Raw genomic sequence first — 23,578 nt, 5'->3', positions numbered from 1 at the left:
ATATCAGTTTCTAAAAACTGCCTCAGGGAAAGACTTTCAAGTTGGTCTACCTCTGAGAGCAAACTCAGTCATCTTACTTCATCTGAACTGTAAACCCAGCTCTACAGTTCTCCAAACAAATGCGTGGAATTACTTTCAACTGTAACCTGGATCAAGATCAGATCTTATCTGGTAACCTTTCCCTGTGTCAGGGAGTCTCACAGAGGGTATCTGGATTGTTTTGAAGCACACTCACCACTGCCAGCCTTGGTAATGGTCTTTGGCATGTTTCCATTGGACATCTCCCTATAGGGGACCTGCAGAGTGGTGTCAAGACTGCTGAAACCCTCCTTTAGTGAGTACTGCTTGTAGTATTCCACCAAGTCCTGTGTCAAACAAGCACAACATAACAAAACAAACTCTTACTAAAGAAGCTATTGTGCGCAAATGTATAGAAATAAATGCAAAGACAAGGGTGTGTAGGTTGGTAAGGAAGTAACTGCTTGTTTGATCTTAATAGTAAAACAGCTGGCAGTACAGAGGAGGTGTTTATGAGTAGGGAAACCAACCGCAACATTTCTTTTTATCTACCCAGTGTAAGTGCAAATACTGGAAACTAGCTAATATTAGCTACTGAGATACAATACCAGAGGCAGTTGCTAACAATATGTCCATGTAGCTTTGCAAGTGCACACACAAATGTAGAATTAAACCACAAGTAGACATATTATATCTTTGTGCAAAACAAAAGTAAACCTTTCTCTTGCATGCTTGGGGTTTATCTCAAGGGAGTGCTGCGAAAGCAATGTAATGTCAAAATGATTATACTCATTAATGCTTCAGTAGTTTATAGGGCACAAATATCCATACAAAGTTAAAACCTTTACCAGCACAGTCTTGAACAGCCGGCTCTCAGCGATGTAGAAGCAGCCATCCTTAGTCAGAATCTTAATGTGCTTGACTTTATCGTTGAACCTGTGGAGGATGAATAAGACATGGGCTGCTAATCAACTATACATGCTTCCACATCAATCCAGTCTCTGTGGCGAACCATCACGAAGGTCTGTCTCAGCTGACTGTCGGCTGCCATGCTGAGCAGAGCTAGGCAACTTTGTTTGACAAGAACACCTTGGGTTTTCCCTGCCGTCAAAATCAGATCAAATTCGCTCACATTAGATAGTAATAGAAGCAGCAGAGAGATACAACGTAAGATGAATTAATACTGTATACCAGTGTCTGCTGGTGGCTCTTTATTCCAGATAATGCCTTAAAGGGGACATGACTTGTGAGTGGTTATTACATACATGGGGTTTCTTTCTACGACTGTTGGATTAAAAATCAGTTTGGAGGCATTAAGAGCTAAACATTTGAAGTAATTGCCACAAAAAAAAACATGATTAAAATACTTTCTTCCGTTGTTTTCCCTTAAATAGTATTTGAACCAATAAAAACGATTGTTACAATCTAATTATCTTTTGAAAGCAGATTGTTAACTAAAAAAATTCCCTACAAAAGGAAAATAATGACACAAATATATACTTAATTCATGTTGCAAACCCTAGTTCCAATCCTGGATATATGAAAATGTTACTACATTTGAAATATGGCTATGCGGAAACATTTTACCCCTGGAAAATACTTTGGAAATTTCAACATTTTGTCTGATCGCAGTGAAATCAAAGATGTAATGCGTAACAATAATCCTTTTTTCTTCCATATCAGTGTATCAGACAGCCTTGTGAATGAGCCATACACACAACATACACACTGACAGGGCTCTGACAGTAATATTATTATAAATTACACCTTTAGCTTTCCTACTATTCCCTGTCAAGCAATGATTAATCCGCTGTGGATTTTCTTCTTATTTTTCTTTACCTTTCTGTGTTCTCTTTCATGTGATTGTTTTATTAAAGCACCTTGTGGATGTGATCTCTTTACCCAAGATAAGAAAATGTCACAAACAATACCTTAAAACATACAGTAATGTATATGGGGGCAATAATAACATAATGAAATAATGACATGTCTTGTGAGGATCATATCTTAGGCTACCTACTCTTTAAAACCGCAGTGTGGTCCGACCTTGGAAATACATACACACGTCTCTGAACATGCAAACTGTACGGCGCCACTGGGAATGTGCTGTCAAGCCAATTGCAGGCACAGGGCTGCACATCGCATGTCACCCACATGGTGATGTGCATGTTACACCAGAGATGGATCCACATCTTAAATCTCCCAATGCAGTGTATGTATGAGAAGAATGTGATCATGTTGCAAATTCACCGATACATTATGAATATACAGCCAGTAATACATTATTGATGTGTGTTGAGTTATACGGTGCGTGACACAGGGAGACAAATGAGCCCTGTTTGGTGAGTCTTTCCTTCCTCCTATAGGCTCCCAAGGCTGCACACACACACGCACACACACGCACACACACACACACACACACACACACACACACACACACACACACACACACACACACACACACAGGCTGTAGTGTTTGACACTAGACAGTTCCAGTTGATTAGTAGCAGTTCTCTGTATAAAAGCTCCATTATCTCAAATGGCCATCCTGATAATGATCTTAAGCAGTGAGACAGGCAATTAGGATTGGAGTGTTCAGAGACTGGCCCTGTACATCAAAGCTTTGAATGAAAGACGGTATGAGTCCACCAAAACCAAATGGGCTGGAATGGTGTGTCACTGTCTAAATAGTCCTAACATCCAAACACAATTTCAGAGTGCACCCTCAATCGTTATAATCTCGGAGAGCCGTCATGTCATGTCAGGAGGTCTCAATTCTCCCCTCCTTTTTATAAGACTGAACAAGCTTTGATGTAGCTTTAAAGATATTCACCAGTTAAATGGCCAGTGTTGCATTTCAAAAGAAGCTCACCGACACATTCAACTGGCAGATAAAGCAGCCATTTTAAAGCCTAAAGGGACTCAAAGTTTTATCTACAATTCAAGTGCGTTTCTAGCCGTCTTTTGAAATACATTTCATAGACTGATAGCCAAAGATTGGCAAAAAGTATGATGCAAAGCTATCAGGCTCTCCTTGAAAATGTGTCTGAGCAGAGTAGACAGACAATATGTAGATGGTAGAAATGATCAGTTCCACAGCTTTCCCAATGCTGCATTTATCTGAGATGTGTGGACTGAGCAGACGTTCAGGGTAAACTACAATTAATGTTAAGGTATGATGTACCTATTGAACCCTGATGCCCTAACACAGGAAGAATCTACCTGTAATAAAGTTGTGGCACAGTTTGTTTGATGCTCTGAGTCTCTAAAGATGACAACAGCAACTAGTCTTTCCAGGAACAGATCCTTATTTGCACCAGTTTTCATTGCGACTATTTTCTTCTGTACTAAATAATTCCAATAAAAACTTGCAAGTGCAATGTCTGCGAATTATCTGGGAAAATTTGTCACTGAAAATAATTTTTCAAGTGCTAAAATAATCAGTAAAAGCAATGTGTGAACACAAACTATTGCCGATTCATTGTTTATACAAGATACACTTGGGTTTAAAATAATTTAAATAACAAACAAATCTTTTGGACTGTCTTTTTCAAGGGGGTCTCTATGCCTAAAAACTCTACGGAGAGCATAAACGATCATAAACAGCTACTGCTATGCCGACCTGACCAATAGGTATTTTTCTTACTCAGCTCATGTTATCGCAAATTCAAAGTCCTGCTACAGGCTTCATGTGATTTTAGCAACAACTAATCTTGTCAGCTCACATATGAACTAAAGTTAACAAAGTAAACTCGAGCGTAGCCTCGGTTCTGACTCATTGTCCTGCTACTTCTATAACAAATCCCATTCATCAATTATTTTGTTTTGATTAGTTATGGAAGTCTTACCATGATGAGGACAAAGCCCTGACTGTGTCATGGGCTTGAAGTTAATAAGGATAATCTATTAACGTTTAAAGATCGGAATATGATGAAATATAACACTGGGTTACTTCTATTCCTGCAGCTCTGAGACAGATTCCTCAAAACTTGTGCTAACCTCTTTGCTTCATGACTAGATGATACAGAAGGGTGAGAAAAAACCCTGTTTTGTTGCAGTTTGGATAAAAAAAATCCTCTAATCTTAACTCTGTCTCTCCATCATTTGCATTCAAGGATCAAGCGTGATTCATCAGATCAGGCAAACCTTTTTCCATTCTCATGATTATATGATCATCATAACTTCTTGTATTTCATTGGCCAGATCTGAACACAGCATGGCTTCCTTCTGGTGCAGCACATCCACTTTAAACATTTGATGAGCAGCTTGTTTTCAGATACCACACCAGTGTTGTACAGAGCCATTATTTGCATATGGGCTTCTGGTTTGCTTGAATGATTCTTGCCTCTCGCCTCTAACATTAAGGTGTTTTCGCCGACAAGATTGCTGCAGACTGCGTGTGTTGTTTTTATTTCACCATTCTTGGTAAACTGAGGTGAGTGTAAATTGTAGCTTAAGTATTGAAAATAATGGAAAACAAGGCATCGTCTCACTTACTTTATACTGATGGCATATTCAGTGCATTCTTTACTCCTGTGTCGAATCAGATAGGTGCTGTTTCCTCGGTCCAGAAGCTCCACCTCTGCCTGGTATCTCTCCATAGGCCCTGCAAACCTGAAACACCCATAAACAACTACTGCACTTACAAAGCAATAAATCATTCTAAACATGAGGATGAAAACAGTCAATGCAATGGATAAACTCGAGTAGGAATGACTTGTGTTTGTTGCAAGCAATCTACAGTCATTTGTTTTTATCACTTACCAGGGCTGGGCAGAGTAATCGACAGGTTTTGGAACCTGGCATTGAAAAGAATTGTGGTTATTTGGTGTTTTAATGGAGTCAATACACAGAGGTGCAGGTCATTTGTTGTAATGTGATATTCAAGCCACATCTAATGGCTAAAATCAGTCTTCTAGAGCGAAAAAGTGCAATTGAAAAGCCTTACATTTCAGCGGCAAGACATCAATAGTAGCCATTATCCACTGAATGCATTGTAATCACACTCAGTGTGTCTTATTGATCACGAAAAATATGCACACTTACACATGGGCATGGCCTCACAGCATCACTTGGAAAGAAGCCAATCTTGCTCGTTGCCAGAATTTTTCCCTGCAAAGGCAACTGGCTGTTAATCGCATTATATTTGTCTGGAAGCAACTACACCTCTCTTTCCCTCTCGCTGCCTTTTCTCCCTTCCCCTCCCACACTAGCTTCAATAAATCCTCAGCAATTAGCACACAACAAGCGGTGCATCTAATTTGCAGCCCAAGTTAATTATGGTTCAAACTCTGCCAGCAGTTAGATTTGTACTGCATCAAAACAAGAGCCTCGTTTAACACTAAATAATGGATCTTATTCTGGTCTTTGAATATCCAAACAGACTCTCTGGTTGAACTAAAGACTCACAATTGTATTTTAGCTAACCTGCCTCAAGCACAACATAAGCTTTATATGGAAATCAGTAATTCCTTCAACAAACACAGTGGAGACTTAATAAACCACTTTGCTTAAACAAATTACTTAATTTTTAAAACAAACTGGCGGCTACAGATGTTCAGTTTATATATATAACCTTAGTACTTCATCATGTACATTACCTGGAAGACAGTAATATGCATATACAGTATATCAACATTAAGTTAGAGATAATTTCAGCTTCCAGTTCTGAGTATGAGGTCAATTTGAAGTCCATTGAATCAATTTGAGAAGACAGTGAGTGTTGACGGCATGTGGAGCCCCTCATTCAGCTTCCTGCCCTGTTTATGCTTTCCTCCTCACTCCTCTTTATTAGAGTATGAAATGCTTTTTGGGACCGTGCAAGCCCCGGCAGTAACTAGATTGGAGAGCGAATCTTAACCCATCTCAATGATTCATTCTGTGTAATAACATTTCATCAAAGGTTTTTTGAAAGCCCCTCTCTATTTGTTATGCCTTCGATAAGCGTATGATAAAGATTAAACTTATTACTCTGTCGGCATAAACAGGCAGCAGCCAAAGGATCAAATGAAATTACAGTGATTGATTGTATTGTTCTGCCAGTGGGACGGGGGATAATTGCCTCCTGGGTAACAGGGGATATGAATTCTCAATGTTCTGTAATTCCATCCTCTGGCGCCACTGGGGACACTGAAGATTAAAGGTACCCTGTGGAGATTTCATTGTAAACAAAGAGGGTTTTCTTTGGATTCAGTGTTTCCTACCAAAATGCATTGTGTGTGACCGCAAGACCCTTTCAAACTTGAGAACTTTTGAAAAGTCTGTTTTTCATCATTTGAAACTTTTATTTTTTATACAAGATTTTAGAATGTAATCCTTTTTCTCTTTGTATAAAGCATCCTACATTTTCTGGGTTATTACTGCCACCATCTGTTGAAATGGTACCCTGGGAAAAAAGTAAAAGCACAGGCTACAGACCATAAATATAATAAAACAGAAACAGTTATAAGTTAGTTATAATATAAAATAACGTTTATAATTAATATAAACATTATTGTATTATTATTAATAATAACAATAATAATATAATGTACATTAAATAATTATAATAATTATAGTATATTATTGGGTAAATAATAACATGAAGATGATGAAGATTGAAGATTCAACTTTATTGTCATTGCACAGAGTACTAGTACTAGGAAAACGAAATGCGGTCTCTGCATTTGACTCATCCTAGTGTTAGGAGCAGTGGGCTGCCATTATGTACGGCGCCCGGGGAGCAGTGTAGGTAACCAGTGTCTAGCTCAGGGACACCACGGTGGCACTTGGTCTTTCGGGGACTTGAACTGGTGACCTTCCAGTTCCCAGGCCAAGCCCCTATGGACTTCGCCACCACCGCCCACCATTAATACAATACTAAATATAATACATTTAATGTATATACTAAGTACTCAAAGACCCTTAAATATTGATTGATATAGTGACCTATGTGTGGTTTGGAGTCAAAGACAGTTTTTCGTTGCCGTCCAATAGCCTTGCACGTGTATATATAACTATAGCTATTCACTGCTTTGCAAAGCCAGAACAATTAGCTAATTGGATCTGACTTTTTGGTGGAGGGCCTTGTTGCAGTATCATTCTGCTTCCTACTGGAATAGACACAAATGTGTATTATCATTTAATTCCTTTAATTATCCCCCCTCCAGCATGCATTGTTGCCATGGCAGCAAACAATGCAACGCCATCAGGTCTGCAGCGTGACATTCTGCGAGCCGTTCTATCGGCTTACAAGAAGTCTCCTGGCATTCATGTCCTCACCATCCACCTTGTGCTCTGTCACAACAGAGAGAAACATGGAGCATAGGAAATCTGGCCAACCGCCAAATCCCAGCCGTGCCGTTGGCAAAGACGGCAGTCTGATTGGAGCAGCACCAACAGGAGGATGAGGCTTTAATGCCGCCGTAAAGCAGTGAGAAACAGCTAGGGAGTCTGCCGGAAGACCCCAGATAAATCGCCCCATCCTTTCAAAAATAGATAAGGTCAAACGCTGTCAACCTTTGGCTGACCTCGTGAGATGGTTGCTAAATGTGCCTGTACTTGAGGTTGTGCACCAACCATTAAAACGTCCTCCGGAGACTAGGACGTCTGCTGTTTTATCGTCTCACTGTGGCACTCAATTAATCAACCGAAGCCACTAATTGGTTAGATCATCTGACGGAGGCTGTTATTCAATCCGAGGAGTGAAAGAACAGACAGATATCCTACTTTTAATGTAACTGGGCTTCTGTGGAGTTCAAACAGATCTTTTTCTAATTAACGCTGACCTCATAATATTGTCATATTTATGGCTCTCCTGACAGGACACAGAATGTGATAAAACAACCTGGATATAATTGTGATTTATAAACAATAACGGCCAAAGGAGATAAATTGTTGATGTCATCCCATTAGTATGTTTCAAAGCTTTGATCGGATAGAAGGACATGCAGCAGGTAAGAGGGAAACGGTGACATGTGGCACAGCTTCAAACCCATGACACTGCAAAGAGTTTGCGTGCACTGAGTTAACCCGGTGAGCCGTGACATGTTATTTTTTCATAGAGTCACAGATGTTAAGATAAAACGAAGATGAGCTGAGTGACACGCACCTGCCACCAGGAGCTTTGCAGGTCGGCAAACATCAGTTCAATGACATCCCCCGCATGAATGCTTAGTGGGGGCCCACACTGCGGATAGGGGATGCCACTGTAGTCTCTGATCACAACCATCCTGGGTAAACCTGGCAGACAGGGAATACAAACATATTCACACTCAACTTTTTAAACATTTATCGGGGAGTCTTATGCAGAGGAAGATACAGCAGGTGCGAGAGCCGTGTAGCCTGAATGAATCAAGAAGAAGGTCTTGGTCATACATAGACACAGTATTTTTGATCTTTTAGATGTCGGTAATAGATCAAAATGAATGTTAATATATATATGAGGGATTGAAAAGGTGGTATTTGTTCATTTCTTCTTAAATAAAAATGTGATTTTCATGCTTTTAAGTCTAAAAGGAACTCTTATTTGTAATAGATCCAACTGGAACTAAGGCTACATGAACAAAGGATGTATTTCTTTATGCGTTTTCTGTTATTTTAACTTTACTTTTATCATTCTTCTTATTGACAACAGTAATATCTTGGTCTTGAGTACAATTCTATTTAACTGTAGCAACGGGAGTCAGGGAAAATCCTGCTTTTTTGATGATGATAAGTAACTTTAATTGTATGTTTCCAGTTATCTAATAACGACAAAGTAAATTCTCCATCACACACTGCATTGTATTGGGTTGGCAGCAGAAATTTCAGAGGCATGACTATCTGCATGACATGAGCGGTAGGTGATAACCTATTGTTTTGCTCGTTCTAATAAAACATGTTGCACTAAGTATGTATTTTACAAGTTTTCCTAAAGCTTTCAGCACATATTATCCCTCACAGGTACATAAATGTGACTTCCTGACGCTAATTTGGATTGAACCACCTCAATGGAACAATCCAAAATACAGGGATTGACTCTCACAAGGAAATTAATCTCTCTGGTTCCTGTACGGTGCAGCTCCAATATTTTTCCTCAGCATGGCAGACAAACACAGCCACAACCATCCAGCTAAGGGTAAGACTAAACGCCCCTGCCAACTTTAAAGACACAGCCACTTACTCTCCACAGACTCACACATCTAGCCCCCTCAGACACATCTCCCCTCCAGCCATGGCTCCCCTGCAAACCAGCCCCAGGTAACTATTAGCTGCCCGTGACCTCAGATGAATGGAATATCTCACATTCATGTTTTTAATAAGAAGAATAAACATGGCTGTCTTTCTAATAAAGCCCCTTATGGAAATTGATTTATCACAAAGGCACTGCTCAGCAGTTGAGGCCGAGGCATATAAACAGCTGGAAGTGCTTTTCCACCAGCATTTCTCCTGCCGTAGTCCTCATAATGATTCCACCCACTCCAATTCATCATAATGCCGTCTCGGGTGTAGGCATCACAGCATGTGGCGAGAAGAGGGCTCTTTTGTGCATTGGTTAAGGATCCCTTCTACATCCTTTTATTCATTGGTTATTCTTAAGAAAAAAAGAAACTGCTGTTGCTCATTTTCTCCTTTAAACCCATTTTGTGAGCATGGGAGATTCATGTCCTTGCATTTCCAAGAAAAATAAGCAATATTTGATCAATAATGTGTTGTTTTGTGGGTTTGATAATGAGGATAAGCTATAAACCAACATCTTAAATCTCTAGGTCCAGGCCTCTGACTAACCGTCCCATTTTCATCCTGTTTGTTGTGGTTGAATTGAGATGAAAGCAGCTGAAGAAGGTACCATGCACAGTAATGGCCATTAGGTTTATAAATGCAAAGTGCATAAACAATACTGACCTGAGTGTGGTGGTGTTGTGATTTCCTGTTGTTGGGGGGAGCAAGTACCCTGGGCAAAACGGAAAAAAATTAATAAAAGGAAAGGATGAAAAAGACTTCGGAGGCACACTTTGAAAAACAAGTGTTTAATCTTTAGATGTTTTGTGTCACTATTTTACATTAAGAGCAAAATTAAGGAGTTGTGTTGCTGCGCATTTTTGTCTTGTGGGAATTTATAAAAAATACTTTCCTCACTTTGTCCACAAACCACCTGGATATCATAGAAGGTTCAGTCTTTAGATTAGCTGTCACAAATTACAGAAACAGGGTTTTAAAGGTAAAAGCCCTCATAATTAAGGTAAATTATATGGAGCTTTGAGAGAAAGTAATAAATAGACTTTTTAAGAGTTTAATTATGGTTTATAGTTTTATTTTTACCTATGATCCTTTATCTTTTTCATTCAAAGACACTTTAACTTATTCTTAACCCACAGAGCAGCAGCAGTAGATTGGTCATCTATTATGAGTTGACAGGAGTTTGGCAAATCATAACTCCACATGTGGTGGTGAATATTATCTTACCAGCTTATTTAAGAAAAAAAACAGTAGAAACTTACCTTGGACTTGAGCTTGGTGGAATCTGCAGTCAGGTGAGAGACAAACAAAGTGAGAAGAATACAATATGAGTGTGGTGGTCGCTTTCTGACATACAACCTCAACTGTCAACCTCTGCTGGCCCTCATCACGCCCCAGAATACATAAAGACCACCGCGCTGCTGCTCCAGAAAAGCATGTCAAAGGCCTGAGCTGCCTTCAGCTGTCTGAGAGGGTAATGTACCTGGACCACAGCCGCACACTGGTGACAAAGAGCTGAAGCTTGACACGGGAGTAAGATGCAACAAGAGCTAAATATCTGTCTCTGAATGCTAAACGTCACGTGTAATTTGCAGTTTTTCTACAAGCAGCATTTCAATGTTCTTTGAGGGGAAAAAAGGTATGTTTGAGAAGAGGTTTGTGCTTTAGGAAGGCTAAGTAAGAGAAGATCAAGGGCTTACATCTTCAAAAGCATGGAGACCATGAATATTTACAACAAATTCCATAGCATGCCAGCTGTTAGATATCTTATGTAAAAGGTTGGCAATCTGGTGTGTGTTCATGTGTGTGTGTGTGTGTGTGTGTGTGTGTGTGTGTGTGTGTGTGTGTGTGTGTGTGTGTGTGTGTGTGTGTGTGTGTGTGTGTGTGTGTGTGTGTGTGTGTGTGTGTGTCTGTGTGTCTGTCTGTGTGTCTGTCTGTGTGTCTGTCTGTCTGTCTGTCTGTCTGTCTGTCTGTCTGTCTGTCTGTCTGTCTGTCTGTCTGTCTGTCTGTCTGTCTGTCTGTGGTGCTAGAGAGAAGCTCATGAAGTGTTGAAAGTTCCTCTTTTAGGAAGCATGAATGCACTAAATCCATTTAACGACAATCTGCTTTCTGGATTCAGATATTTTGTGTGCTTAAGTGGATACTGTGGCACCAGAGGAAACTTTCCCAAACAATTAGGAAATTATTCCAGTGGTTATCACAATAAGTTTGATGGGACTAAAGTGTTTACAAGAGAAACACAATACGTTTTGGCATCTTCCATCTCACCTGTTCTCCCGCAGATTCCCAGTCGACCCAGACACTCCTTATGAGCCCCCAGCCCACATTTAAGACAGAGATAACCCTGGTTAAAGATGCCCCTGAAAAGCAAACACAGGACATACTTCATTTATAACAGCCTCTTTAAGAAAAGTAACTTAGACAGCAGTCCGCAGTTATCTCAGAGCCAGTAAGCTATTTCCAGTTAAGAGACACGATACATTAAAAACTAAAAAAGCTGAAGACTGAAAACTTAAATTTAAAATGTCAGGGTGTTTCTTTCATACGTTAAATAAATTATAACAAACATTTGAAAGTGAATTATCCTATGAATAGTGCAATAACACCTGTTGAATTGCCACCATAGAACAATTAGTGTAGTTACTTTATAAGGGCTACCTTGTTCTGATCAGAAGCATACAGTAATAATATTACCTGAGCAAGAGATGACAGAAACTACAGGAAGTGATTCTCTCAAAGGTGTGCATCTTGAACTGGTGGGAGTTGTGGTTCGCTTTCTCAGGGCGAATATTTGATCTAAGACAGGGAATTAAAAATAAAACATTTAATTGTTAAATGAAAACCAGAGTCTACAGCCATTCTGTGGTAAAGCGATAGCACTTTTATTGGTAAATTACATGATGTGCGAGGTAAGTTTTTACATATGGGAATCTTCCTTTGGTTTATAAATGCATCACAAAAACTCAGTGAGAAAAAGTTAAATAAAGCAGGAAAGAACATCAAGAAAGAAAAAGCTAAATCAGTGGAATTTCTGTATAATTGTCAGAGGAAAAAAAGATCACAGTATGAAGAATAAAAGGAATATGAGAAGTACAGAAATAAAATCAGTGTGTTATTGTAACGCATGTATTCAGATTTGAAGATATTATTAACACACAGCTATGGGAGCAGAGGATATAAGAGTGGAGCGCGGTTTTGTTGATGACAAGCAGGTAAAATGTTTGGCGTGTTATCAATCTTAAAAAACATCAGGGGATAAAAATGTAAAACAATAATGCCAATCTCATGGTGGCGCTGCAGGAAAATGTATAGGGGATTTCCAAAGTCATTAGCATTTTCCCACCTTTAATGTGGGCAAAACCTATTCGTTGTTTGTGGAGATATTTCAGTCGAGCCCAAGTGTAATGACAGTTTCTCAGTAATGGGAACAAGTTTCTTTCATTTAACTCAATTTACAAAGCATTCTTAATTATTTCCTCATCAACTGAATAAAACAAATGTGTTGAGGCAAAAACAATTTGCAATTTGTTCCTTCAACTGACTGGAGTAAAAGCAATTTTCCCCCCAGTGCGTCTTTATGTGTATGAGGAGGACTTGAATTGGCCCAGACAAATCCAATTTTGAGCTGCATGTGTTCAGAAGTGAGAGGGGAAACATAAGCACCCTTTCCTGGAACATGAACAAACGCGACTGAAAAAACGACGTCTTTTTGGTAGAATACACCATCCAGAAGCCACTTAAACTGAGTACAGGTACAGGTACCCATACAGGTAAAAGGCTCGCTTTCTGAATAGACCCCTGCTAGTGTCATTACCCAATACACAGACGCGCACTGAGATCGGCTTTCTGACACAAACCCTGTATCTGCGGAAAACTGTTTCAGGGGGTGGAAAATAATATTTGTTCTAAATTTGAATAATTACATTTTTTTTATCAACGTTTTGAGCAGGCGTTTAAGGGCCAAGTGGTTGTGTAGGTTAATACATTTGTACTGCAAGTTCAAGTAAGAGAAATACAAACTTTGGAGTAAAGTATTTAGCGGGTAATAAATGGTAATGGAGAGGGATTATCTTTGTAGGAGTCTGCTCATTGCTTTTTTAGTAAAAGGCTTCATGTAATTAGATTAGATTAGATTAGATTAGATTAGATTGAACTTCATTAATCTCAAAGGAAATTATTTTTGCCAGGTTGCTCCAAAATGACAAAGCCATGAATAAGGATACATACGTAAAACAAAACAATCCCACTGTTAATACCTTGATTTATGTACCTCCCTACACACTGCATTGTTTTGCCACTGTGCATATATCAAGTTTGATCCAAAACACTATGAGAAGTGAAATTGTAGTCTGCAAGGCCATAGCACAGTCAGCATGCATATCAGAAATATTCATACATATCCACCCCAAACACAAAAGCATTTGTTCAGTCAATCAGAGTGTAATGTCAAAACAACACTGTATACTCCTGAATCAACATAACAAAGGGTGCAGACAGGATTTCTGCCCGAGAAAAATCCTCCCACTGTTACAAAATAATACAAAAGATATACCTCCATAAAGCGCTGATTTGAAGAAGCGTCGAGGCGGAGCGACTTCTTTGTAGTTTTGCAGCTCTTTGGCAGAGTTTATGTGTACTGTGAGGGTGTGTGTGTGTGTGTGTGTGTGTGTGTGTGTGTTATCATGCTGTCAGTTTGTGTGTTTGATTACAGCAAAGACCTGATCAAACACTGCACATGAGAGAGTCAACACCTCTCTCTCGGCCTTGGAATACCATGCACGCGAACAAAGATAAATAAACAGCACACACACAGCTTTTCTTTCAATGACATACATACAATGGTCTACTGTGTTGTGTTCTGACTGTGGTATTCAGGTCTCCGTGTACTCACATGGCCATTTCAAACTGATCCAGCCACTTCTTCTTCAGTTCTCTGGTCTTGAAGAAGAGTTCAAAGCCTGTGTGTCCTTGCTGGTGAGTCACGTAGAACCCGTAGCACCACTGGGGAGGACAGAAGGAAAACAGGAATCAAACTGAAGGCATTTTCTCATGAATGCATTCGTACATTTGCAAATTGATGTGCATAGAAGGGAAACTGTAATGGTTATCTAACAGAGTGTACACTTTGAATGGTGGGTGGCAAAGTAGCCCAAAAATACAATTTGAGTAAAAAATGTGTGTGTTTTTCTTTTTATGTGTATGATAAATCTCAGAAACCCATGAATAGATAGAATTTGTTTCGTAAGTATAGAGAGCATGATACTCTGTGACTGGGGGTTACATAAATAGCCGCACAGCTTTCAATACAGAAGATGCATACAGTATAGAGCTAAAATATACTTGTGTGGCTGTGGTTGAAAATATGTTTTGAGAAAATAAGGTAACCTGGGTTGATTTAATGGTCTGACGTACCACCGTTAATGCTGTCTTCAATAATTTGGTGCCACTGGGCTCAAAGATCAACCAAGAGGGGGTTGGAGAGTTATATTTTATTAATGTCAAGAGAGCAGCAGCAATAGGAGTTTAACCAAAGTTTGCCCAAAGAGGACTTAAGCTGTGATGACAGAAAGGCAGAGTCTCCTAATCTGCCTCAGAGGAACCAAAGACACCGTTCGATCTCTCTTTTCCAAACACCAACTTAGATTTAGAAACACCATCCAAACTTTTAAACCACAGTTGCAAAAGTCCTCAACTTTTCTTAAAGAATTTCTCAAGGATTTCTTGGAGTGCAACATAACTACTGCTTGCTTTTTTGCGCTTCAGCAACCCATTCAAGGCTTTGACCACCAAAATAAATACTACCATTGAAACACTTAACGAGTTAAACGCCTACCCATGGGCACATTTGGGAACAATTTTCAATCAATTCCCAGGCCTCTTGTTGTGTCATACCTAATAACAGGAAAAAGTGGTTCAGGTTTACCCGGCAGTGATTGGCCAGCCTTGCAAAGTCCTGAGAGTTAAGGGCTCAGCTGAGTGTTAAATCATTGATGACTGTGTGGGTGCTCAGCGGCGCCACAACCACACTCTGAAGTTTCATTTAGTAGAAAATGATATATAGCCATAAGCAGCCTTGGAGGACTGCACACATTCATCACCCAATATTAGCATCTCTGTCCTGCGGTGTGTGTGTGTGTGTGTGTGTGTGTGTGTGTGTGTGTGTGTGTGTGTGTGTGTGTGTGTGTGTGTGTGTGTGTGTGTGTGTGTGTGTTGGGTGAATGTAGGTACACAGTATCTGTATGTCTGTAGATATTTGTCTGTTTTCTGCGTTTCTGTGTCTCATTACCAATTAAATCGTAGACCTGTCTGTGTGCGTTTGTGCAGCAAAATATTGGAAATTGAACACGATGGAAAATAAAGGCGTACCAGAGCAAATGGCCTCGTGTCATTTTATGTTTAGTACAAGGTTATTTGTTTCTAAATCCCAGTATAACGCTAACCACACACATAACACTCAAAAACACATCAAGACCATGACCATACTTGTTAAATATCAATCACTGCCAGACACATGTCCCACACAAACATACAACACACAATCACACTGTCAATGCACAATGCAGTAAATGAGGATGGTAATGGAGTCAATTTGGTTCTTTAAAAAACAACAACACAGAACCATCCCACTCTGGCAAGCTGTCAGTTTCACATTAGCAATCAGCACCGGAGTAAGAAGACACCATCTGTGGACATACATCAACAAGACATCAACAAGTCCCCTTCACCGCAATACGGCCTGCAAGCGTTCCAACAGGGCGGAAAATAGCATACTGTGTACAAACTGTGTGTGGTCACCGAACCCTACACCGGCAAGGGAGAGAAGAACTCCTACTTGGCCTCCAACATTTCTCATGTTAGGGTTTTGGTTTAGTTTTTTAAAGCTGGATTACAGAGAAATCACTAACCAGGTTTTCATGTGGAAGAAACCCTGAAGTTTTGGAGAATCATAAACGCATTATTGTTTCACTCATGGAAATGGCCTTGGTGAAGGTCTGCTCCCTCCAAGTGCCCGTCTAGTCTCATCGAGAGGTTGAATAAAAACGTTTCCATAGAGTAGAGTGGTTTACTGATATATCATTTAATATAATCAAAACAAGAGGGACATTATTTAACCCATTCATCCAATACTCAATGCAATGTGAAGTGCACAAATACTGATATGCCTGTATAGAGGTATGTAATGTTATCACGGTCAACTGACCTTTTTACTCTCTCTGTCCGTGGTGGGGTTGTTTGTGATCTTAAAATAGTTGAGGTCGAGGATTTCCTTCATCTCATAGTTGTCTCCTCTTCTCTTGCAAACAATGATGGCGACATCAAACAGAAAGATGTGTCTGTAAATAACACAGAATGTTATATATCTTCATCAGACATTTCTTGTGTGTTGAATTTGTGTCCTCATTTCTTTTTCAGGATAATGAAGGTGAAACAGAACAACCTGTCCTGTTTCCTTTTGTCCACACTGGAGACCATGCGCACTAACCCGTCACCTTTGGGGCGACCAAAGTTGATTAGAGGCTGATTCTAAAAAAAAGTAAAATAAATAAAATGGGATTAAAAGATTTTTAAAAAAACACAAGTAATTGGAAACTAACCCATAGTCAGATCCATTGTACTAAAAGTCAAAATGTGTCACTAGGGAAACGTTTCCAGCGTTAACCATCTTTTGCACAATCATTTTCTCTCACTTACTTATAAAATAACCCAGATATCCACCACCATAACAACATCATTGTTCTTTTTCTTTCATCCAAACTCGTCCACATTGTATTCCCAGTAAAACATCATGTAAGTTATGGCACCATCAGCAGGTCAGTGACAGTCACTCACTGAACATTTTTTGTTCACTCAAGACAGGATAAGCTCCACTTAACCTGACAACTTCTCCCCCACAGATTGATGCTCCTGGTTACACTTTGTTACAATTTGCTCCACTTTCTATCAGCTGATTTCTTTCTTCAACCTAAATCATCCTTTTCCACTTTCTTATCACCCCAGCTGTGATAGCATCTCTTTCCTGATGTCTTCCATGTGTAGTCCATATATTACACCTTACATAAAGGTGATATCCCTGAGGGGCTGTACTGTATCCTAAGTCTCTTATTGAAATATAAAAATTGTTTTATTTGATCATTTAAGGACAATCATAATAATCAATCACTCAGACCTTTAACTGGATTAAGGCTGTGATTAACGATGGTGTTTTATTTGTTTTCAGAAAATGCATTTCCCTAGGGCCTAACGTGACTAATTCAAATGTCATATAAAGACATGTGTTTGCTTCTTTATCATGATAAACAAAAGAAACAAATCCTCACATGTTGAAAGTTGGAGACAGGAAAGGTTTAGCATTCTTCCTCCTTTTTTCTAAATGGATTGAATTTTGGATGAAAACTGATGATTTAAATGAGTCGTGTGTGAATAATTAGGGACCTTAATCTTAAGAGGAAAGTTCTGAGAGTGGAAAAAATGATAATACAAATTGACATATACAAATATAGCGGTTGACATAAACAAAGAGGGGAAAGCAGGCCAAGTATGTTTTACATTTTTACCGGCATTAACCCTTTAAGTCTCGAGTAAGAGTAGTTGCCAAAGTTGTACTTCCATAAGAGTACACAAATTGCTGCTGACAGATGTAGAAATAGATTTGATTTACCAGGTTTTCAATAGACCGCTGGTACTGGTCGATCTCCCTGATAGTTTCATTATCTCTCTTCACCTCGTTGACAAACTGAGCCAGGTCCTGAGAGACACAAACACACACACATTTTTCTATAGTTACTTTAGTAGAAAGGAAATGAAATGTCGGGTACTTTCTTCTCTTGTGTTCTGAGCATGCATATTATCCAAGCCATGTTTTCAAAAGCTATGCATTTCCTGTTTTGGTTTTTTTTGTCCTCAAATCAGCTGCCTATCAGGCTGTGGTTCCACACAGGACCGAAAAAGTGTATATTTCGGTTTACAGCCATTTGTAGCAGAGAAACGTGTGATTTTGGACTCTTTTTTTTGTCATCTTATAAAAGCTGAATGGCCGAGACTGTCCAAAGCAGCCTGCTGTTGGTAAAAAGCTTGAAATACAAAGATTAGGGACCATTAATATTGAGCACTGCACTTACTTTCATGGCATCAAGTGCAATCTTCAAGTTGCTCTTGTCAGCAGCGTCGTGAGTGTGTTTGACTAACTCCTGTTAGAGGAAGACAGAAAGGAAAGGATTGGTCATGTTCACACACAAAACTCACACTGTAACACACACATTCACTACAAGTTGTTATTGATTTTTTAGCAAATAAACCTTTGTTTTTTATTTTATAATTGGAAGACAATTTCCTTAAAGGTATCTTTTTTGACGGAAAAAGAGTTTTAGCTGAAGATTGACAACTTGAAACCAATTAATGACTAATTTTTTAGTTCACTTTTTGCTTCTGTACATTATTTAACAGCTACAGTATATTCAACAATCACTTTGGAAGTTGAGATTTAACATGCGAAACCTGTGATCAGTCGAGAAAATTACCTCAACCAGCCATTATATTAAGATGACTTAATCATTCATTATTTCATAGTAAAACACTTAATGATGTATAAACTTACTCTTTTTATTTTCATTTACTGTAGGATTTTTAACTAATCTATTTGGGTGCAGAAAATGAATCTAGGGCAGATTGGCAGGTGCTGTAGTACAATTATTTATGTCAAATAAACAGGAAAGTAGACACATTATTAGGTCCCGTTTTTCTTCAGGTAATAAACAAAATATACGAATTCTTGAAGCTCCACAACTTTATACAAAAACTGTCAAATGCCATTTTATTGCCAGGCAGGAATAGAAAAATTATCCTTATATTGTTATATGTGTGTAATAACCACATAATGACAACGTTATTTGCCATCATCTACACAACGTCACCATGAAATCCCAGGAGAATAATAATCAAATGACAGCAACATGTACATTCAATATACAATAACTTATATAAACAGTATGTGCAATCTTTAGGTATCAGGCCATTTATTAAAAATCGGGTTAGCCTTGCTGAGCTTTGTGTACTTTTCCAATCATTTCACCACTTCCTCTTCCATTTCTGTCTTTTTACCCACTTCCCAAAGTCTATCCTCAGGGGGGTCCTGAACACTCAGGATCACCACTATTTACCACAGTGGCCTTTACCCTCCAAAACAATTTTAAAACAGCTCTGTAGTTATTGTCCTCATCTCTCCTGCCAGCAGAAGTCTGACCTCTGATTCATACTAACCAGGGGAGACGGTGTCACGCAGTTATCAGTGAAATTGGGGGGATTTTAAAAGGCTACGTGTCTACGTGGTTTCTACAGGAAGCAAAAGTGTAACCGCACTGCAAGACCTAGATATAACCACGTAGAAAAGTATTATAATTATACGTGTAAATCTAATCCACACTAGGGTGAAAGACTCTCCAAGAATAAATGGCCGTCCTTTTAAAAGGTGGAAATTATGATACTTTTTTCATTAACCTCACCCATTTTGAGAGATTTGAAATACAAAGAGTAAATGCAACACTTAAATGAATTGTCAAAAAAGATAGGGTTTTTTTGCAACATGCATATGCTGAGAGTCTGTGCAGGGAGGCACATGAGAAGAAAAGTTGTGGAGAATGTCGCCCTCAAGTGGAGACCTTTCTACTGTAAGAAGCACTTCATAGGCCTGCAAGTTTAATCAACTAAAATAGATTTTAAAAAAACCTTATTATCATTTAATTAATAACGTTTTACAACTAAATTGGCAAGTGTTTGATGTCCTTAGAGAAGGATGTATGGCTTGACCAAGTTAAACCTGGACAATGTTGATACTTTTTAATGTCAAAATAACTCCTACGCCGGTGGCTTGGGTTAATGCTGTTCATCTAATAGGTTACAATGGAGCTTTTAATTATAACTATTACTTTCATTTTTTACTTTGTACTTCTACTTGCACCCAGCAATTCCCTTAAAAAATGACCAAACATATCTAGGTCAGGGGACAGAGAGCCAGGTGATGGCAGTGATAAGCACACTTTTGGAGTAAACCGATTTTCACAAATTTGTTTTGACACTCTTGCTTTAATGGAGGAGTACGAGCTTCCTACCTGAAGAAGTAGATGGTACTTGAGGACTCTCTGCATCGGGACAACCAGCAGATCTCTCAGTGTAAACTTCCCATTGTTGGCCCTCTTAGAGCACTCCTGCAACAAATACAAAACACATATTTGTAACAGCACAAGCTACATGCATCTTTACACAGAAGACTTTGGTGTTGCTGAGACTTTTCACACAGACGGATCAACAAGAGACAAATCCATGGGTTAGCCATAGCTTACATGTTTCTGTTGCTGTTTATTTAAGGGCTTTAATTTGTCACAAATAAATAGCAAAATCTGATATGAAATCTCTTTGTATCCCATTTGGTTTAAAAGGGCGTGCTACAAGTTCAGAGTTTATAAAGAAATCACATAAAACATACATTTTTATTCCATTCATTTTATCTTAAATCAACTAAATAAAGTCAGCAAATTTGAGGCATTTTTATTAGTGTTATATAGTTAAAATGTATTAAAGCTGAGGACACCAAGCAATAAAGGAAATGTGACATAAGTGTAGTGTACAAGATGAACACTGGGGGTCGCTGGAAAACCTGTATTTGTGTACTGACAGATGTTTGTGTGTACGTGTGTGTGTGTGTGTGTGTGTGTGTGTGTGTGTGTGTGTGTGTGTGTGTGTGTGTGTGTGTGTGTGTGTGTGTGTGTGTGTGTGTGTGTGTGTGTGTGTGTGTGTGTGTGTGTGTGTGTGTGTGTGTGGATTCAGATATCTCACCTCCATCTTCAGACGGATATCCTCTTTCTCTTTGCAGATGAGGTCTAAAACAGCAATGGAGATTTCCACCCGACTGCAGTACATCCCATAAATGAGCAGTCTATTCAGAGCAAAGACAGCGGATGAAGGGGGGATTGGAAATGGACTGTAAGTGTGTGTAGAGGGCAAATGCAAAGTTAATTTTGTTGCACTTGTTTTGTCCCTAAATAAAACACTGCGTAAAATCTGAGCCGTTTTAACACACACATAACATAACCAAATGCAAACATCCTGAATTCAGAATGTCTGATTTAAAGCAAGTGTGTATTTTTGCCTCACCATTTAAAGACTATGTTTGGCAAAGTTTCTGTAGTAATGCCACATTGCAAGAGAAATTACAGTGATGTACTGAACCTAAAATGAATGCTCTTTACATGTAAAGCCGATTAAATATAACTACAAAAGGAAATGATGTGAGATGCCACTTCAAATATGGCCCTCACAACCCAATAATATATTTGATTGGATGGTAACCTTTCTTTGTAGCTGATGAATATCTGGTAGAGGTTTAAGGCATTTTTGTTTAAGATGGAGTCCTGCACGTCGACCATCAGGCTCTTGTGAACTCTAACCAGGTCCTGCATTAGAGAAAGAAGACATCCTGTTTATCTGGAAGTAAAAATACTATTTCCACGTCCTGTAAGAAGGAGGGAAACTTGTGGGACTTACCGGTATGTTGACAAAAACTTTGTCAATTTCAGCTGCAGAGAAAAATGTCCTCAGAGGATTCAGGAAATACTACAAGAGGAAAAAAATGACATCATGAGTGAAACCTCCATCTCCTCTCCGATTATTACACTCACTCATGAATTAACTGGAATCAATAAACTATATTAAAGGCCATATTAACAGCTAGGGATCACACATACTGAAAATACCATCAGTAAGTAACAGGGCAGTGTCAGAGAAATGATGAATGTAAATGTTGTTGAAACTCCCCTTTTAAATGACATTTAAAAATAAAGTAAATCCAAAATATATTATTTTTCCACACACTTCAAGAAGATTGATGGTGAAAATGAGTCCGAGACATTTCTCTACTTTGTCCAAATATCACATATCAATGATCTGCACCAACATTTTTTTTAAAAATGGCATCAGATCATGATTTTACACAAAGAAAAGCATATTGTTTATGATCTAACTGCACCAAAGAACAGTACGATGTGTATGCACCTTCTCGATGGACTCCAGGGTCTCTGTGTATTTCTCCTCCGTCTGTTTGATCTCTGTGAGGCAGCAACTCCGGACATCCACCTCCGCCTGCGTCTAGAAAGACACGCATCTTAGAAGGTATTGTTTAAACGTTACTATCTTTACATTTGATTATAGCTCATACAGTAATGTGAGTCAGTTTATTCAGAACATGCACTCAGAATACTGAAAATAAATATCTGTTTAGATGACATTAACAAGTTTCCGAACTCTTACATGTTTTCTTGTTTTTTAAACCTTATTTGCTGACCACAGTATTTTAAATGCAGCATGAGCTCACTTCTTCCTGCATGAATCACATGCAGCAATAAGGTGCAGCAGGAAGCCGATGAATAAATAGAGGGTCCAAATGTATTATGCTTAGTAATTTTAGTATATTTAATTCTGTCTGTCTGTCTGTCTGTCTGTCTGTCTGTCTGTCTGTCTGTCTGTCTGTCTGTCTGTCTGTCTGTCTGTCTGTCTGTCTGTCTGTCTGTCTGTCTTTCATTGCAGTACCAATGGGGGATGGTGCTCAGCTCTCATAAGGTCTTCATAGATCTCTCCCCCTGCGTAGTCTTCCACCAGACCATAGACCGCTGCATACAAGTCGTCATCGCCTTCAATTTCATTCTCACTATCACACACACACACACACACACACACACACACACACACACACACACACACACACACACACACACACACACACACACACACACACACACACACACACACACACACACACACACACACACACACAATAACTACTTATGACTGTAGAAAGGGATAATGCACAATCCAAAGCAAACATATATCCTAATGTCACATAAGATAAAACATATTGTATTTGTTCCATTCATATTAGATGTATATCATCAGTCCCTTATCTATCAATAGCTAAATTCAGCACACTTCCAGGACCTTGATGTGGGTTGTTTGCAAGCGCTCGGTAAAAAAATGCATGATTACTCATTCGTTCCCTCTGACAGTAACAGAGAAACGGAGCCAAGCCTTTTATCAACACATGTGGGAGTCCAGAGCCCCGGAGAGCGGGATGATGAGCAGAGCGCGTTCGGCTACAGAGTAAAATAATCACGTTCTATCAACACCAGTAATGGCCCCGCAGAGAGGAGCCTCATACATACTCAATCAAGTCTTCCAGATTATTGTAAATGTCCTCGTCTTTCAGGCTCTCCTCTGTTGGAAATGGCCTGGAAATGACAGCAAAGCAGTGTGAGGCACAGAAAAAAATCACTAGAAGGAAAATATAATCAAAGAGGGATTTAACTTCTAAAGGTAT

The 23,578-nt window shown here is 39.1% G+C and overlaps 1 protein-coding gene across 2 annotated transcripts in view; it reads right to left on the bottom strand.

The window, feature by feature from the left end:
* LOC134866606 (guanine nucleotide exchange factor VAV3-like) overlaps positions 1–23,578 on the bottom strand; it is a 40,381-nt gene that overhangs the window by 7,656 nt on the left and 9,147 nt on the right. For both annotated transcript variants that reach the window (XM_063886840.1, XM_063886841.1), the window contains exons 4-25: positions 23,424–23,489; positions 22,795–22,912; positions 22,261–22,353; positions 21,754–21,822; positions 21,559–21,662; positions 21,046–21,145; positions 20,322–20,417; positions 18,336–18,404; positions 17,876–17,962; positions 16,655–16,740; positions 16,418–16,550; positions 14,108–14,217; positions 11,911–12,012; positions 11,485–11,576; positions 10,479–10,501; positions 9,883–9,931; positions 8,108–8,238; positions 5,065–5,130; positions 4,783–4,817; positions 4,516–4,632; positions 867–954; positions 236–365 (exon numbers count right to left, since the gene is read on the bottom strand). In XM_063886840.1, coding sequence (XP_063742910.1) covers positions 236–365; positions 867–954; positions 4,516–4,632; positions 4,783–4,817; positions 5,065–5,130; positions 8,108–8,238; positions 9,883–9,931; positions 10,479–10,501; positions 11,485–11,576; positions 11,911–12,012; positions 14,108–14,217; positions 16,418–16,550; positions 16,655–16,740; positions 17,876–17,962; positions 18,336–18,404; positions 20,322–20,417; positions 21,046–21,145; positions 21,559–21,662; positions 21,754–21,822; positions 22,261–22,353; positions 22,795–22,912; positions 23,424–23,489 — 1,964 coding nt within the window. The remainder of the gene's footprint in view (positions 1–235; positions 366–866; positions 955–4,515; positions 4,633–4,782; positions 4,818–5,064; positions 5,131–8,107; positions 8,239–9,882; positions 9,932–10,478; positions 10,502–11,484; positions 11,577–11,910; positions 12,013–14,107; positions 14,218–16,417; positions 16,551–16,654; positions 16,741–17,875; positions 17,963–18,335; positions 18,405–20,321; positions 20,418–21,045; positions 21,146–21,558; positions 21,663–21,753; positions 21,823–22,260; positions 22,354–22,794; positions 22,913–23,423; positions 23,490–23,578) is intronic.

The sequence above is a fragment of the Eleginops maclovinus genome, chromosome 6 (genome assembly GCF_036324505.1).
Source record: "Eleginops maclovinus isolate JMC-PN-2008 ecotype Puerto Natales chromosome 6, JC_Emac_rtc_rv5, whole genome shotgun sequence".
Lineage (NCBI taxonomy): Eukaryota > Metazoa > Chordata > Actinopteri > Perciformes > Eleginopidae > Eleginops > Eleginops maclovinus.
Note: the sequence above shows the minus strand (reverse complement) of the source record. Positions and strands in the feature narration are given on the sequence as shown.